A 17,686-nucleotide genomic window follows, 5' to 3' on the forward strand; every position below is an offset into this window, starting at 1 on the left:
GCTGGCAAAGTCAGATGGGAGAATGGCAGCGCCAGCCACATGTCGGACCGATACTTGGAACCTGCTTGCCGTGGAGAGGAATGTAGACACATGGGGACTAGCAGAGAACTCACCCCTGCAAAGCCTCTCATAGGCTTGCACACATGGTTTGCTGTCGGTCAGGACACAGGCCCTGTGCGATGACTGAATGATGTAGGGACCAAAGTGTTTGACAGCCGCAGCAATGGCAAGAGCCTCCACCTCACAGGGCAGCCATGTTAATTGATGGTTACGTAACTTAGAGCTGAAAAAGCCAGCAAGGGCAAGCTTTTTGTTGCGCATTATGTACAGGGTAGCGGCTATGCCAGGTCTCCTAACGGCGCTATCAGACACAATCCATAGCTGATCATCTGGACGTGGCAGCGTGACTGAGCGGCTGGAGGAGAGGCACTCCTTAACTTTCCTGAAGGCACAGTGTATTTCTTCAGTCCAAGTAATGTTCTCCTGTGACATCTTCCCTGCGATGGCATCGTCCAGAGGAGCAAGGAGGGCAGAGCAGTGTCGGATCACACGGGCCATTACCTTAACCGCTCCAATGAAAGACTTCATGCCTCCTACTGTCTTCGGAGGCTCACAAGCAGCTAGTGTGGACACTCGATGGGGGCTTGGCTGAAGCTTACCCTGGGACCACACCCACCCCAGCACGTTTGTAGAGTGAGGGTTAATGACAGTCTTCGACGCCGAAAGGCGCAGGTTGCAGCGTCTCAGAGCATGTAGGACCGAGGACCAGTTATTAACCAGCTCCTCTGGGGAGTTGCCGCCACAATACAAATCATCAGCGAGCTTTGCCACCACACCGGCTTGAAGCAGATCACCCAGCACACGGCACATGAGTTCTTCGAGAGCCGTCTCTGATCCAGGCATGCCCATAGCCGAGCGTGCATAGACACGGACTCCTCGGAAGGGAGTGACAACGCCACAGTATTTCATGGATTTGTGCGACAGTGGTATTTGGTAGAAGGCATTTGTCAAATCAGTCGCTATCAGGTGTCTCCACCGAGCAATTTGACGTATGGTGCTGTCCACATCAGGCATTAGAGATGGCTGGGGTTTTGAATATCGGCCAACATCAGCAAAAGCAGTCACCAGAAGATAACCGCCACTCTGTTTCCTGACTAGGAAGGAAGGGTTGAGATATTCCACTGACACACCTACATCCTCTGGGTGTCGGAAGACCCCCAGACTCTCCAGTTCATCGAACTTCTGTTGCAACTCGGTAAGTTTGTCTCTGCCATATAAGGGTAAGTGGCCTTTGCGTCGAGGAGGCTCAACCGGACCCATGTTCACTTTGGAACCCATGTTCCTTACCGGACCCATGTTCACTTTTCGAATGGGCCTACAGCGCCATTGTAACCCGAGATAGCAGGGTTGAAAACCTCATCATATTCGTCCAGCAAGGTATGAAACCTATCTTTAAAGCCGGGAGGGAGTAGGTTGTCTGGATCCACTTGGATGCCCCGGGAGTGTTTAACACCCGTAGTCAGCACAGGGAGGTCTGACTATGGGCGTGATAGTGTAAGAGTCCGGTGCTGGGTGTGGTGTGGACGGTGGTGAGAGGGGATCCACTTGGCAGAAGTGCTGGTGGCGCTTCAAGACATGAGGCTCACTCGAGAGGTTCTGGATGCGGACCCTGCCTGCAACGCTTGATATCACTCCAGGGTGAGGCCAGGCATGTGACATTTCACACTTGCGCGCACTGTGCGCATCCAGGCGGGGTTCCAAGACATATGCCGAATCGGACGGAGCATCAGGTGGGAGGCATATCTCCACAAACTCAACCGGCCAAACGGTGGTTGAAGTGGGAGGGGCACGCAACAGTATGGTGCGGCGGACAGCGTTCCTGGTGAGTTGGGTGTCAGCGGAGCCGTAGGGGAATGCTGTACCATCGGCTACGGTGACCAGTCTTTTAGCAGGACGCACAGAAATGTCATTTGAGGACATGAAGGGGGTGCCTGCCAGTATGTCCACATCCAAGTGTTCAACTACGAGGCCGTCAAAGTGGAATTCATTTGAGTCACGACAGAACGCGAGGCGGGTCTCTCCTACCACCTTCATGGGAGAGGAACCGTCGGCCTGATGAGCCGACTGGGAGCTCGGGGTCACATGAGCACCAAGGCGGCGTGCCGCTGACAGTCTTATCACGTTGCACATAGCACCAGTGTCAAGAATAATGCGTGCATGGTGGTGTTTGCAAAAGGCGTCGATGTATGGAGATTGCCGAACTTGTACAGCGCGAGCAGTGTGGGGCTGTGTCGGCTCAGGGCACTCGTGAGGAAGTGGCTCATCAGGATACTCATGGTACACGGCTGTGTCGTCAGGATCCTCGTCAAGCACAGAGACAATCTGTCTTGCCTTCAGCATGAATCTACGGTCCTGTTCGGGCAAGTACTTGCATGCGCTGAGGAAGTGTGTGTTGCCCTGGCGGCCTGCTTGTTTGCAGAGAGGGCATGATTTCTCATGGTGGCTCATTCTCATCGGCATTCTAGGGGAAGCACCGAATAGGGGCTTGCGTGGCAATGAGCTACTGTATGTGCGGCTAGTGGCAGCCGCACGCATGATTTTGGCATCGTCAGCTCTGCAGATTTCATTCAGGAGGGAGTCAAGAGCTTGGGAAATCTCTGGTTTGATAGAAGCCAATGTACGTGTGCGTAATTCAGTGCCGTAGCGTTGTTTGATAAATTTGGGTAAGCCAGTATGAATTAAGCGTAGCCATGTCACAACTACAAAGTTGGAGATGTTTCAATTGTGAGGCTGGGTTCGGTGAATTTGCGCTGCCACCACGCCAGTAGTTAGGAAAAACTCACAACCGAGAGTATAGTAGTCGAACATAACTTTACTGAGGATCCACACAGGGGAGCGGGGAGCGCGCACGGACACAGGCAGGAAAACAACAAAAAAAAGGAAAGGCAGGCGACGGCGCATGCGCCGATGAGGGTTAAACAATAACAAGCCAGCGGACTGGCGTATAGTGGGAGCAGATAGTTACATTGTTTCTATCAGCGGAGTAGCCCATAGGCTGAACCAGATCTCATTGAAAGACGAAAACATATTTTCTCTCTTCTCTTAATTGCGTGTAAATAAGCAAAAGGCCGATTTTTTTCCCCAATATTATTTTCTTTTGTTTCACCTGGCATAATAATAATTTCAGACTGAATACAGAAAATAATTGGCGACCCCACGGAAGCTTTTGGGGACCCCATTTGGGGTCGCGACCCCTAGTTTAAGAATCACTGCTCTAGAGGACTGACAGCTAGCTCTAGAGCAGGGGTTTCAAAGTATGAGAGTGAGCCCCCCTCAGAGAACAGATTGCAGCTGAGCCCCCCCACCCCCAATTTTTTTTCTCCAAATCCCTGTGTTTTGAAAGATCTTTTAATTATTTTACACATTTTAAACATCTCTAATCATATTTTAAACATCTCTGATCATATTTTACACATTTTAAACATCTCTGATCATATTTTTTTGAAACATTTTAAACATTTTTGAAACATTTTAAACATATTTGTGAAACATTCTAAACATCTTTGTGTGTTTTTTCTAACACATTTCTAACACACATTTTAATTTCTTTATCTAAGCATGTTTTTGCTTAACGTTTATGAAATACATTTGAACATCTTAATCTGTAAACTGCCAGTTAAGCCTCCTTTTTAGCTAACCTCAACTTTAGTGGGAGCAATGAGTTTGCGTAGCTGTGTTCGAAATCGTTCCCCATCACGGATATAGTGCTATATAGGGTGCTCGCCATTTTGTAGTGGTGTTCGAATTCTCAGTGGTAAATTTCACGCACTGTAAAGTGGACTTAAAATACCCAAAATTTGAGTGAACATACAATGTTCCCGACATGTTACTTCTGTATACCACAATGTAATGCAGTCTTGTTTTTCCGGAGGAGAAGAAGAAGCTGAATAATAAAGAAAACGAATACATTAAATGATGGAGTCTCCGGCTTTCGTTTAGAAATGTCAAATATTTATTTGGGATTTAACGTAGGAAATGTAACATTCAAAATTAATAAAAAAAAACCTTGATCAACGTCAATTTAACATCAACACAACCTCCAGCTTTCCTCGTGGGTGCCCGGTTTGTTTACATGATGAGGGCGCAGCTGTCTGCGTCACACAAATACCCAGCGCATTTACTGACGCAAAAGACTTCTAGAAATGTTCACCGTAGGGTCCGAATTCTCGTTTGTTCGTTCCCTATATAGTGCACTATATCATAAACACTATATGGGGAATAGTGAGTGAGTGAATAGGGAACGATTTCGAACACAGCACGTCTTCGTCTTTGTGTTTTTTCTGTTTTATTTTTTTCTCACGTCGCGCCCCCCCGAAGAACTTTGGCGCCCCCCAGGGGAGGTGCGCCTCACAGTTTGAAAACCACTGCTCTAGAGAACTGACAGCTAGCTCTAGAGAACTGACAGCTAGCTCTAGAGAACTGACAGCTAGCTCTAGAGAACTGACAGCTAGCTCTAGAGAACTGACAGCTAGCTCTAGAGAACTAACAGCTAGCTCTAGAGGACTGACAGCTAGGTACGGGTGGAGGAACTGGTCTTCTCCACCATACCCCACCCCCTCAGTCCCCTAGTGGGGGGCCCTCCCGGGATGGGTGGATAAGCCCGGTCTGCTCCAGGACCTCGTCCACGACCCGGACTAGGCGGTCTCTGTAGTCCAGCAGACGCCCGTCGAATTTCAGGTTGTTCCGCGTCAGCCCCGCCTTCACCGCCGCTCTGGATCGCACACAGACAGACAGACAGACAGACAGACAGACAGGCAGACAGTAAGACAGTAAGACAGACAGACAGGCAGACAGCAAGACAGACAGACATAATTGAAGGCTGTGAGAGACTTCCTACACCGTTCCTCTCTGAGCCCTGTGGGATACCCATTGTGGATTGTAGTGTCGTTGAGAGTTCTACCTGCTGTGGTTCTAGGTGTGGTTCTTACTGGTGTGGTTCTACCTGGTATGGTTCTAAGTGTTGTTCTACCTGGTGTGGTTCTAGGTATGGTTCTACCTGCTGTGGTTCTATCTGATGTGGTTCTACCTGCTGTGGTTCTATATGGACTGATTCTAGGTGTGGTTCTACCTGCTGTGGTTCTATCTGATGTGGTTCTACCTGCTGTGGTTCTATGTGGACTGATTCTAGGTGTGGTTCTACCTGGTGTGGTTCTAGCTGTTGTTCTAACTGCTGTGGTTCTAGGTGTGGTTCTACCTGGTGTTGATCTAGGTTTGGTTCTACCTGGTGTGGTTCTACTCGCTGTGATTCTAGCTATGGTTATACCTGGTGTGGTTCAAGCTGTGGTTCTACCTTCTGTGGTTCTAGATGTGGTTCTACCTGGTATGGTTCTAGGTGTGGTTCTAGGTGTAGTTCTACCTGTTGTAGTTCTAGGTGTGGTTCTATCTTGTGTAGTTCTAGGTGTGGTTCTACCTGCTGTGGTTAAAGGTTTGGTTCTAGCTGCTGTGGTTCTATCTTCTGTGGTTCTAGGTTCTACCTGGGGTGGTTCTAGGTACTAGCTTTTGTGGTTCTACCTGCTGTTGTTCTAGTTTCTACCTGATGTGGTTCTAGGTTCTACCTGCTGTGGTCCTAGGATCTACCTGCTGTTGTTCTAGGTTCTACCTTCTGTGGTTCTACCTGGTGTGGTTCTAGGTTCTACCTGGTGTGGTTCTAGGTTCTACCTGGTGTGGTTCTAGGTTCTACCTGGTGTGGTACATGTGCGCCACGCTGGGGGGCACGGCGACGGTGATGTGCCTGGGCTCCAGCAGCCCATGGACGCTGGTCCGCACCACGGCCCGGGGGTCCACTATGATCTTGTGGTTGCTCCATGTAACGGTGTCAGGGGGCTCGTGGTACAGGTGGTCCAGGATGTTGACCCCCTCCACGTCCTGCCAGCCCGCGGTGGGGCTGGCCTCGGAGGGGGGGGCGGGCGGGGTCCCGGAGATGGAGTTGGGGAAGACGTAGTTCATGAATATGTAGCTGTGGCCCGGCCCGTGCTTCAGCTCCAGCTGCGGCAGCAGCTCCGTCCAGCTGGGAGACACAAGGAGCCGAGACGTTAGAACCCTCCTGAGAGAACCCTGAACCCGCCAGGGAGGATGGTGCACGTGGAGGCTGTTAAGTATGTGTGTGTGCGGTCATGTGAGTGTGTGTGCGTGAGCATGCGTGTGTGTCTGCCCCACCTGTCCACGGCCTGGGGCAGGATGAGCTCGTCCATGTCGTGCAGGCCCAGGTAGCGGCTGCGGTACATGTTGCGGTACACGCAGTCGTTGAGTGCGGCCAGCTGGCCGTAGTAGTGCAGCTGCCCCGCGCCGAGATCTGGCCGCCAGCTCCGGGACACGTTCAGCCGGCCGGCCATGGACCACGCGATCACCTCCAGGAACCCTGGGGAACACACCGTCGTCAGAGGCTGCCTGGAGCCACCAGGGGCCACCTGGAGCCGCCAGGGGCCTGGAGCCACCAGGGGCCTGGAGCCACCAGGGGCCACCTGGAGCCACCAGGGGCCTGGAGCCACCAGGGGCCTGGAGCCACCTGGGGCCTGGAGCCACCAGGGGCCACATGGAGCCACCAGGGGCCTGGAGCCACCAGGGGCCTGGAGCCACCAGGGGCCTGAAGCCACCAGGGGCCTGGTGAGTCTGTAGAGTATGCTTAAAGTCTGCTTAAACCATAAGCAGCAGCACAACACATTTATTCCAACATCTTAAACTGAGGCACGCAGCAGAGTGGGAGATGTGTGTTATATATTTTGCTTTTGTTAATCATTGTTATTCTCAAATAAAAGATGACCGGGTTTGGTTATTATTTAGGCCAAATCGCCCAGCCCTACTTGATGAAACCTGGCTCGGTGAAACCATTCCCGACTCCGTTCTACAGTTGCCTGGGTTTGAGCTGTACAGAGCGGAACGTGAGCCAGAGCTCTCTGGGCAAAACAAAGGTGGCTGGAGTAACGATGTCTACTAACCCCAAACCTTTTATTCCCCCCGGGAATTCTCATCATTCACACCGTGCAGTGTCTATATCCCGCCGCATGCCCATGTGTAAGAGGCGCAGTCCTTGCATGCGGATCAGATTCAGACTGCGGATCGAAAATTACTCGGACGCTTTTGTTATTGTCCTGGGCGACTTAATCAAAGCAGATTAAATGCCCGACCAGAGAGGAGAACACTTTAGATCACTGCTTCGCTACAGTCAACAGCGCCTACCCTCCCACCGCGGCACTCAGGGCACGTCTCAGCACACCTGACCCCTGCATACAGGCAGGATCTAAAACTCTCGAAAACTGTTGTGAGAATATCTATTGCCGCTTTCTGGTCGACCCCTCCCACCCTGGACATAAACTCTTTGAATCGCTCCCCTCCGGCAGAAGGCTGCGGTCCATCAGGACCAAAACCTCAAGGCACAAACTCAGTTTCTTCCCGACTGCAGTTGCCCTCCTAAACAGGGCCCGGGCCCCCCCTGACACTGTCTCATACCTCTTGACCCCCTCTGTCCGATACAGTCAAATGATTACATATCTCTTTCACTCTGTTGTTACTCATGGTTTTGTGTCATTATCATGCTGTCTGTTTATTATTGAATGTTTGTTGTTCATTGTAGGGCACGCACCTTAGCTACAAAAGCTAATTCCTTGTATGTGAAAACCTACTTTGCAATAAACTCCTTTCTGATTCTGACAAGGGGCCTGGAGCCACCAGGGAGTGTGTGCGTGTGTGTGTGTGTGTGTGTGTGTGTGTGTGTACCTGTACGTTCATAGTGGTCCAGGAGCCTCTGTGTGTCTGCGCTACAGCTGGTCTTGTAGAGAACCACCTGGGTCACGCCCAGAAACCGCAGCATCTCCATACTCTGGACCAGCTGACACACACACACACGCACACACACACGCACACACACGCACACACACACAGCTCAATGCAATGAAAAATTTAACGGTTTATCTAGTTATAGATTCAAGGATATGACATGGTACTTTAAACCACTTTTGTTCGACTTGTGTGAGCAAAAGCGCCTTGTGGTTTGTGGCTTCGTAGGGGGTGAAGAGTTCCTGTGGCAGGAAGGATGACAGGAAACCATGTGACTCCAAAATAAGACAAAAGCAAGAGGGAAACGTTGAAGCGCCTCTGAAACTTGGTGGGAGAGATATCTCACTGTACAGGCGGCGCTTGGCTTGCTGCTCACAGTGTGTGTGTGTGGAAATATGGGTGTGTTTGCGTTTGTGCTTGTGTGTTTGTGTGTGTGCATGCGTGTGTGTGTGCGTGTGTTTGTATGCGCACACACGCACGCACGCACGCACGCACACACGCACACACACACACGCACACACACAAACACACAAGCACAAACGCAAACACACCCATATTTCCACATGTCCCCTGAGATAAGGGGGCCCTCAGCCAACCTGGTCTCACAGGAATCGCTTAACTCAAATTCCGTGAAATCCTCACAGAAACACACCAATTTCCACCAGCACTTATAGCAGTATGGCAAAGCACAGGAAGTGAGTCCGGACCTGCAGCACGTTGGTGAAGTCGAACATGGTAGAGAGGCATATGGTGAACTGGTGAGGGAAGTCCTTGGTGATTGGCTGCCTGTTCTGGACCAGCAGGAACCTTGGCTCCTCCTCCTCCTGGCTCAGGGTCTCTGTCACACGCAGGGATCGACCAATCAGGGGAGACCCCAACGATAACTGTTCTCCTCGGGGTATTACCTCCAGGGTCTGAATCCATGGCGCCTGGTGGAACGGGTGTGGACCGGAACCCGACCTCAGGAACCCGATCGAGAGGACAGAACCACACCCCCACCCCCCCACACTCCCACACCCCTCTTATGCACTTATTGTAAGTTTTACATAATGGTACATCTTTTTTTTACCTAGCATGGTGCAGCATCTTACCCCCAGCTACCTCTGTTGTGTACTGGGAATGTGTTTACCTAGTGATGGTTAGTGCTTGGCACTTGGTTCTATGAACATCCTCACTGCACCGATATGTACTGTATTGTTGTTTCTCTTCCTTCTGACAAATGGACTTATTGTAAGTCTCTTTGGATAAAAGCGTCTGCTAAATGCCCTAAACCTAAACGTAAATGTAAACGGCTACGACCTCTCACAAAAGCTAAAGAACCAGAAGACGTCTAGGAGATGCGGCGGCGGCGGCTCTAGGAGCCCTGAGGCGTGAGGGCCGAGGCTGGGCAGGACCGCTGGCCTCCTCTCCTGCCTCACCGAGGGCTGCTGCAGCCCATCAGTCGGAGGTCAGAAGGAAGACACTAACCAGAGAAAGTCTCCATCCAACCTGTTCAGCAGATTCTAATCTAGTCCTGAAGACTATCGCCCTGACAGAACACGTCCACACATGGTGGGCGTGTTCTGTTCAGGCACTGTGGAGCCTCCCCCCCACTTTAGCCTATAGTCTAAAGTGGGGTGATAGACCAATCTGCGCTGGGGGGGGTCTGTGGTGGGGGGGTCTGCGTGTATCATGATTTGGCATAATGTTAGGTCATGAGATGGTGGGACTTCATGTACCGACATCCCGGTGAAGGCATCGTAGAAGGAGGTGAATGTAATGGTGCAGTGACCTTGTCTTACCTGTGGGGGCCGCCACCCCGCTCACGGCCACGTGGGAGGGGTCCGGACACCCGGCGGGGAGGGGGCAGAAGACGTCCGCCGTCCCGTAGTCAAACTCAAAGTGGTCACTGTGGACATCGACAGCGCCGGCGGCCATGTAGGGTTGCCCCTGGCAACAGAGGAGGCATCGGTAGGCGGCATGCTCCTTCCTCAGCGCCACAGCGATGATGCGGACCTGCGGGCAGCAGACAGAGGAACGTAGAACCTCAGGATCCCACGGAGAGCTGGAGGAACACGGAGACGCACGCGCTCCCAACTGATCATCTGAAATGACCTGATCATCATTTCTGGAAGATCCCAAGGGATACTGCAGTATCAGAGTGTAGTACTGCAGTATCAGATAGTAGTACTGCACCATCATAGTGTAGTACTGCAGTATCAGAGTGTAGTGCTGCAGTATCAGAGTGTAGTTCTGCAGTATCAAAGTGTAGTACTCAATATCAGAGGGTAGTACTGCAGTATCAGAGGGTAGTACTGCAGTATCAGAGTGTAGTTCTGCAGTATCAAAGTGTAGTACTGCAGTATCAGAGTGTAGTACTGCAGTATCAGAGGGTAGTACTGCAGTATCAGAGTGTAGTACTGCAGTATCAGATAGTAGTACTGCAGTATCAGATAGTTGTACTGCAGTATCAGAGTGTAGTACTGCAGTATCAGAGGGTAGTACTGCAGTATCAGAGGGTAGTTCTGCAGTATCAAAGTGTAGTACTGCAGTATCAGAGTGTAGTTCTGCAGTATCAAAGTGTAGTACTGCAGTATCAGAGTGTAGTACTGCAGTATCAGAGGGTAGTACTGCAGTATCAGAGTGTAGTACTGCAGTATCAGAGGGTAGTACTGCAGTATCAGAGTGTAGTACTGCAGTATCAGAGGATAGTACTGCAGTATCAGAGGGTAGCACTGCAGTATCAGAGTGTAGTACTGCAGTATCAGATAGTAGTACTGCAGTATCATAGTGTAGTACTGCAGTATCAGAGTGTAGTACTGCAGTATTTGAGTGGTGTATTTTGTAGTACTATTAGCGCTTTAGTATTTGAGGTTAACTGGCCTCTGGCCGGGCCCGGAGGTCCAGGTAGGCTGAGATCAGAAGGGTGTTTGTTCCGCTGACGGCCACTAGGGGCGCCTTCTCTCTCTCTGTGTCTGGGGGGAGCGGGGCAGAGGAAGAGATGAGCGAGAGATGAGTTGTAACTTAAAAATGTAACAATAAAAGGCACATTTCTCACTGGATATTTATTATATAGATTAATAAATACATCTTCAGAATGTGAATTTTAAGACACAGTTTGAGATTAAAAGATGAAAAAAGATGATGGGCCAGCGATCTTATTAATAATAATTGTCTTATTGAAAAAATGTATGAAAACAAAATCCATAATTTCCCTAAAACCACGATTTGAATGCAGTCTCCAATAATAATCCACCGTCAGTCGATAGCCTACTTCTTTCCTTTCCTTTGACCAGCTGAGTCCGTTTAGATCTGCGAGTGACCGGGCCAGAAAAAGGTAGCAGTAAACAAGGTCATATTAAAAGAGGAATACAGTGGTCAGAACACTCAGTGTTTCCACTTCCTGTAATCGAGTGGCGAAGTCACGCCCTTCCGGTAGAGCCCATGGGACCTATGAGATCGTAAAATATGAATGGGTTTCAATGAAGAGAAAGTAATTATTTTCTACACATATGTTGTTTGTGGATTTAAATGACAATTTTTCATGTCATGGGTTTGACCGTTTATTGGGCAACTGTTCAGTAAAAGGCTGTAGAGAAAACACAATGAGAAAGACTAAACGTCTCATATGTGACGTCATGCTCCCTGCGACTGGCATGGCCAAGACCGACAGTCTCCCCATCGGCATAACTGAAACTCTCCACATGCCCCGACTTATAATGGTTTTCACCTCTTTCGATGCTTTCATCCTCCACTTGGAAAAAAGCGGTGAAGTGGAGCAGAGAGATCGCCATGTCTGTACCGGAGTTCCAAGTGCGTGTGGTGACATACATCATTCGCGTCGAGAGAAGCGATGAGCTGTAGTTCACAAAGTGGCCTCACACAAAACCTAACATTATCAAACTTCTTCGCGACAATGTTTAGTTTTCTTTGCATGAACAATTATCATTTAAATCCACAAACAACATATGTGTAATCCAGGGTATATAAAGACTGGGACCAGAAAATAATTACTTTCTCTCCATTGAAACCCATTCATATTTTTCGATCTCATAGGTCCCATGGGCTCTACCGGAAGGGGCGTGGCTTCGCCACTCTCTACAGGAGTGAGTCCTGCATGAAGCTCCTCCCTCATTGCTGGTGAAGATACACTTACATCCTCAGACCAGGCTGAGATCAGGCAGGAGGGCAAGAGACACAGAGCTGATCTACATTCTCATTGGGCAGCGGTCAGGATATATCCACGTGGACATAATTCAATTTACACTTCAGAGATCTACTTTACCTGGCTGGAGACATCGGTTGGCTTGAGTTGGACCAGGTGAGCTCTGACCAGGTGGGCTCTGATGAGGTGGACCAGGTGGGGTCTGACCAGGTGGACCAGGTGGGCTCTGACCAGGTGGACCAGGTGGGGTCTGACCAGGTGGGCTCTGATCAGGTGGACCAGGTGGGGTCTGACCAGGTGGGCTCTGATCAGGTGGACCAGGTGGGGTCTGACCAGGTGGGCTCTGATCAGGTGTACCAGGTGGGCTCTGACCAGGTGGACCAGGTGGGGTCTGACCAGGTGGGCTCTGACCAGGACCAGGTGGGCTCTGACCAGGTGGGGGCCAGAGGTACCTAGGTAGAATAGGGCTGGAGGTCCACAACAGGTCAGTAACAGCATCTGGAGCAAAGACGTCATTACTTCCAAATTCACTTTCCCTCTTTCCCCTTCATCATCAATAAACACCATCTTTAATATCACATACCTTTGTGTTGAACTGTTTGAACTAAACAGTTTCTTACGAACGGTTTAAACTGAATCAGAACTAAAACAAAAGGTCTCTGACCTTTAAATGAGGTCAGAGAGATACAATGAAGCACAAGGTAAAAGAGTACAAGAAGATACAATAAAACACATTAGTAATTACATAGCTACAGACAACTCGACATGAGTACAAGTTTGTTGCTGAATTAACCAGGATTTGGTTACTCTCAGATTTGCAGCAAATTTCAAGTGAGACCGGACTAGACCGCCTCAGTACCTGGTACCTGAGACCGGACTAGAACGCCTCAGTACCTGGTACCTGAGATCGGACTAGACCGCCTCAGTACCTGGTACCTGAGACCGACTAGACCGCCTCAGTACCTGGTACCTGAGACCGGACTAGACCGCCTCAGAAACTGGTACCTGGCTAGGCCTGAGGACCTCCGTCCACCTCTCTGAACCCTCTCTGAAGCGACCATGTGGTGAGCCCTCCCCCCTCTCGTCAGGCCCCGAGGCCCGGTGTTACACAGAAGTCGGCGACCCACCGAACAGTGTGACCCCAGGGGGCGCAGATTGGGTGGAAAATCTGGCCCAATCTGGCAACACTGGCGGAGGCGTCACTAAACGATACAAAGCAGTTTTATTTCAGTGCAGCAAAAAGCTCCGCTGCGCTGCTACTTCGGAAATGTTTGAGAAAATGTAACTTGTGTGGACGCTACCGCGTTACTTGGTCAATAAAAGAGCTACTTAAAAGTTATTTGATTCAGAAAAAAACGATTTGTTGATCGTTTTGCGGGTAGCTAGATAGTACTCACCAGGGGCGATTCTAGGTTCTGACTTTTCGGGGGGCTCAGCCCCAGGAAGCTACAGGGGTATATGAAGTATAAATATAGTACAACATGTACTAGATTAATACTATGAGAAACAGACCACTATTTCGGGAGCACTAAACTGCGTCGCCTCACTTTCAGGGACCCATACATTGTTATAGAACGTGTGATGCAAAAATATCAACTAGTACAGCATGTACTAGACTAATGGTGCGTGGCATGATAAGGAACAAGGAGCAGAAAAAGTTGACAAGGGTGCTAATTTTCAGTTTAAAAAAAACGCTGGCATTATTTTATCTGAGGGCGTTTTCAGGGCGAGTCTCATAGTATTAGTCTAGAAAATGTTGTAGGCCTACGTGTTGATTAGCTCACTTTGTTATGGCAATGAATATGCCCTCAGCTGATTAAATAATGCCAGTGTTTTTTTAAACTGAAAATTAGCACCCATGTCAACTTTTTCTGCTCCTTACGCCTTATCATACTTATCATGGTACGCACCACGATAAGCCTCTGCCGACTGAAACATGAAGCAATTCAAGAAGAGGCAGATAGAATCACCTTGTGGTCAACTGTCATTTAATAGACATCTGACAGATTATGTCAAGGTTTTAAAATGAATTATTACCAGGTCATGTTATAACACAGCTGGAAATCGTAGATTTTCTGATAAAGACTAGCTATCCTCTTCGACAGACGAAACAGCAGAAACTATGTTAGGTGCGCTGGTGCTGCATTTTTGGTTTTGTCAAACAGGAGACGTCAAATAGAGATTCCTGCAGGAAGGTTGCGCTCGATTTCACAAGCCCATTTGAGCCTATTCATTAGTGTACAGCAACCATCCTCCCACTGCTTGTGTAAAAAAAAAAGGAAGAATATTCGATTTGAGGACGAAACGATAGGGTGGTCTAAGGCAAGTTTTGGATGGGCTTGAGTCCACCAAAAAAAGGTCTAGCTTAGCCACTGGTACTCACTCACCTTTGCTTTGATTATGAAGATATTCCTGTTTTTCACCTCCCATACGACAACTTTGTTAACCCACCCACTCTTGAAAAAAAGTTTGCTATCCGTACTTTTGTAGGCTTTCATTTTTTGTGCGGTATAAGGTGACAGATTCTCTATAAGATACATGTAAATACACATCAGCGGGTGCTGTGTATGGATCACAAGTTCTGAGTATGTTTATCTTATTTAATTTGAACATTTATGATCTAAATAGTTTATTGATTGTAGTAGGCCTATTGGAAATCTGCAAGGCTGCAATTCCCCTGGCCTGCTTGTGGCCCTCCAGGTAGCCATGGTAGTCACGTGACTGCAAAGTATGACTAGCTTTCATAACCATAAATATCATAATCTTCCAACCGCCAGCATAATGCATAGGGTTAGGCACTCGGGATCCATTGTTGACACTGTTGCTGCGGGTACTTTGTACTGCTCATGTCACACGCAACGTAACTACTGTGAGGAGTTGCTGCATTGAGCAGGTATAAAAACTACTGGAACCTTTATGACAAAAATGTAAAAAACATTTATGTCAACCTTAGATTTTCTAAATATCTTGCAAACGTGAATGATACAAAGCAGAGAGCATCGCACCTTTGAATCGTGTAGTGTGGCCAGTCTTCCGACGAGACAAGGCCCAATTTCCTGGCTCTGTGGTCGTATAGTGTGACATGTTAAATCGTGGAGGAATATCTGAGAATCGTTTAGTCTGAACCAGCCATAAATAAAGGCCTGGACATTAAAATCTCTTTGTGTCACAAACGACGGTATCAGCAAAGATGAAAGTTTTGACGTAGTGTAGCTGAATCATCATTGTTCGTCGACAGGGTTCCAACATTTCAATTCCTAGGCACACACACATCTCTGAAGAAGTCTCATGGACCACAAACACAAAAGCAATAACAAAGAAGGCCCAGCAGCGACTACACTTCTTTCACCTCTTGAGAATCCTCAGGAAAAGCCACCTCTTACAGAAGCTGGTGACCTTCTATCGGTCAGTAATCAAGAGCACACGGGAGCAGGGAGGCATGCAGGAATGCAGGGAGTTGGGCGGCAGACAGGAGGGCTCTGCAGAGGGTCATAGGCACAGCCCAGAAGCTCGTAGGCTGCCCTCTGCCCTCCCTGAAAGAGCTTGCCAACTCCCGCTGCCTAAATAGGACCAGATCCATCCTCAAAGACGCCGCCCACCTGCTCTCTACCTGTTTAACCTGCTTCCCTCCAGAGGCACTATAGGTCAATGAAAGATCAACAACAAACAGTAGTCTGCGCCCGCGTCCCACATCCCCCTTCCCCCTGTGATGAAGAATCACACATATTTTACACATTCGTGCATTTTTGTGTGGGAGGGTGTATTTGGTCAGAAACTGGGTAGAAGTTTGACGGTCTCTGCCTGTGTCCCGGTATGAGTTTGTGTGTGTTAGAGAGAGAGAGATAGAGAGAGAGAGAGAGAGAGAGAGAGAGAGAGAGAGAGAGAGAGAGAGAGAGAGAGAGAGAGAGAGAGAGAAGTGTATGGAGGGGAAGAGGGGGTGTCTTATTTGTTACATAATTATTATACTATTTTTTATTCTATTCAAAGAACTGATCAGGAGTGGCACCTTCCATTTCGTTGTGTAAATACACTGCATTCAATGCAATGACATTAAGTCTTCTATGTTCATATTACAACATCGAATTACTGTTTTCAGTGGGGATTTTTATTGTTTTGGTTAACTTTAATATCAATCTGCCACAATGAATAACATAGAAAGCAATTAACGTTTTTTACAGCCTTGGATCTGCAATTTGTCAGATTTTATGAGATATCAATTTAAGTTGGTTGATCAAATCATTTAATTTATTTGTGCTATAATCCTTATTCATGTTATTTGGGCCATGATTTGTAAATCCACAGTTCTAATTTTCTAAACGGTTGGCTGCCATTATGCGGGCACTATCGAAGGTTTCCGAGCCGTTATTTGTCCGAATTAAAACAAAATGACACCCTCAAAACAGTCGTCTTGTAACATCAAGACTGACACTATTCAGCTACACTACGGAAACGCTACGGCTGTTGTAGCTGCTGTGGCAGCTCCCTTCCTCTTAAAAACAATCAAGGGGAACCACGCGTCAAAAGGAAACGAGCTGTGGAGACTCACTCTGGTGGCGACACGTCTCCGACACCCAGGACGCACACCAAGCTGTGGAGACTCACTCTGGTGGCGACGCGTCCAAGCTGTGGAGACTCACTCTGGTGGCGACGCGTCTGGTGGCGACGCGTCTCCAACACCCAGGACGCACACCAGGACGCACACCAGGACGCACACCAGGACGCACACCAGGACGCACACAAGGTTTCACACCAGGACGCACACCAGGACGCACACCAGGTTTGACACCAGGACGCACCAGTTATTGTAATCCTATACGTCTGTATGCCTTTATTTGGACCCGCGTGGGCAGATCGACCCAGCGAGAGAGGCCGACCTCCTGGAAAGGCAGATCAGCGCGGCTCGGTTTGACTCGGCACGGCCAGAAGGGCCATGAAATGGTCTAGACCCTCCACCGAGTCCGTCCTGGCCAAATGATCTATACCCGCCACCGAGTCAGAGAGAGAGAAGCGCAAGGAAAACAGGACTGAATAAACGGGTTTCTATAGAGCCTACATACCTGCACACCCACACCAGCACCGCGACCCCAATTGCGACGAAAAGCCCCTGAAACAAGAATCTTCGCTGCGAGGCCGCTCTCATCTCGCTACGGGGAGCAGCGTCACGGAGGAAGCCCGCGGAGAGACGCACCTGCTGAGAGTCTGACCGCGCGACGGGCTGAGAGGCGTGGCCAGAGATGATAGGAGGTTACCCCCAGCAGGTAGGTGGTTAGTAACGGTTAGTTTAAGTTTAGTAAGAGATGGTTAGCTTAGGTGTGAGGTTAGAGATGGTTAGTTTAGGTGATAGAGGTGGTTAGTTTAGGGGTTAGGTTAGAGGTGGTTAGTTTAGGTGTCAGGTCAGAGGTGGTTAGTTTAGGTGTCAGGTTAGAGGTGGTTAGTTTAGGTGTTAGGTTAGAGGTGGTTAGTTTAGGTGTCAGGTTAGAGGTGGTTAGTTTAGGTGTCAGGTTAGAGGTGGTTAGTTAAGGTGTCAGGTTAGAGGTGGTTAGTTTAGGTGTCAGGTTAGAGGTGGTTAGTTTAGGTGTTAGGTTAGAGGTGGTTAGTTTAGGTGTTAGGTTAGAGGTGGTTAGTTTACGTGTTAGGTTAGAGGTGGTTAGTTTAGGTGTTAGGTTAGAGGTGGTTAGTTAAGGTGTTAGAGGTGGTTAGTTATGGTGT

General features: G+C 48.9%; 1 protein-coding gene across 1 annotated transcript; it reads right to left on the reverse strand.

Annotated features, from left to right (window-relative positions):
- Positions 1-2,882: 2,882 nt before the first annotated feature.
- LOC307072175 (uncharacterized protein) lies at positions 2,883-17,175 on the reverse strand. Its single transcript, XM_079731384.1, has 9 exons — positions 17,035-17,175; positions 12,098-12,444; positions 10,696-10,787; positions 9,615-9,828; positions 8,541-8,671; positions 7,774-7,885; positions 6,217-6,418; positions 5,741-6,067; positions 2,883-4,771 (listed from the first exon to the last, which is right to left on the reverse strand). Exons 1-9 carry the CDS (start codon positions 17,115-17,117, stop codon positions 4,618-4,620), a joined length of 1,662 nt encoding a protein of 553 aa, XP_079587510.1. The 5' UTR covers positions 17,118-17,175; the 3' UTR covers positions 2,883-4,617.
- Positions 17,176-17,686: the final 511 nt, after the last annotated feature.

The sequence above is a fragment of the Pollachius pollachius genome, assembly GCF_949987615.1.
Source record: "Pollachius pollachius genome assembly, chromosome: 3".
Classification (NCBI taxonomy): domain Eukaryota; kingdom Metazoa; phylum Chordata; class Actinopteri; order Gadiformes; family Gadidae; genus Pollachius; species Pollachius pollachius.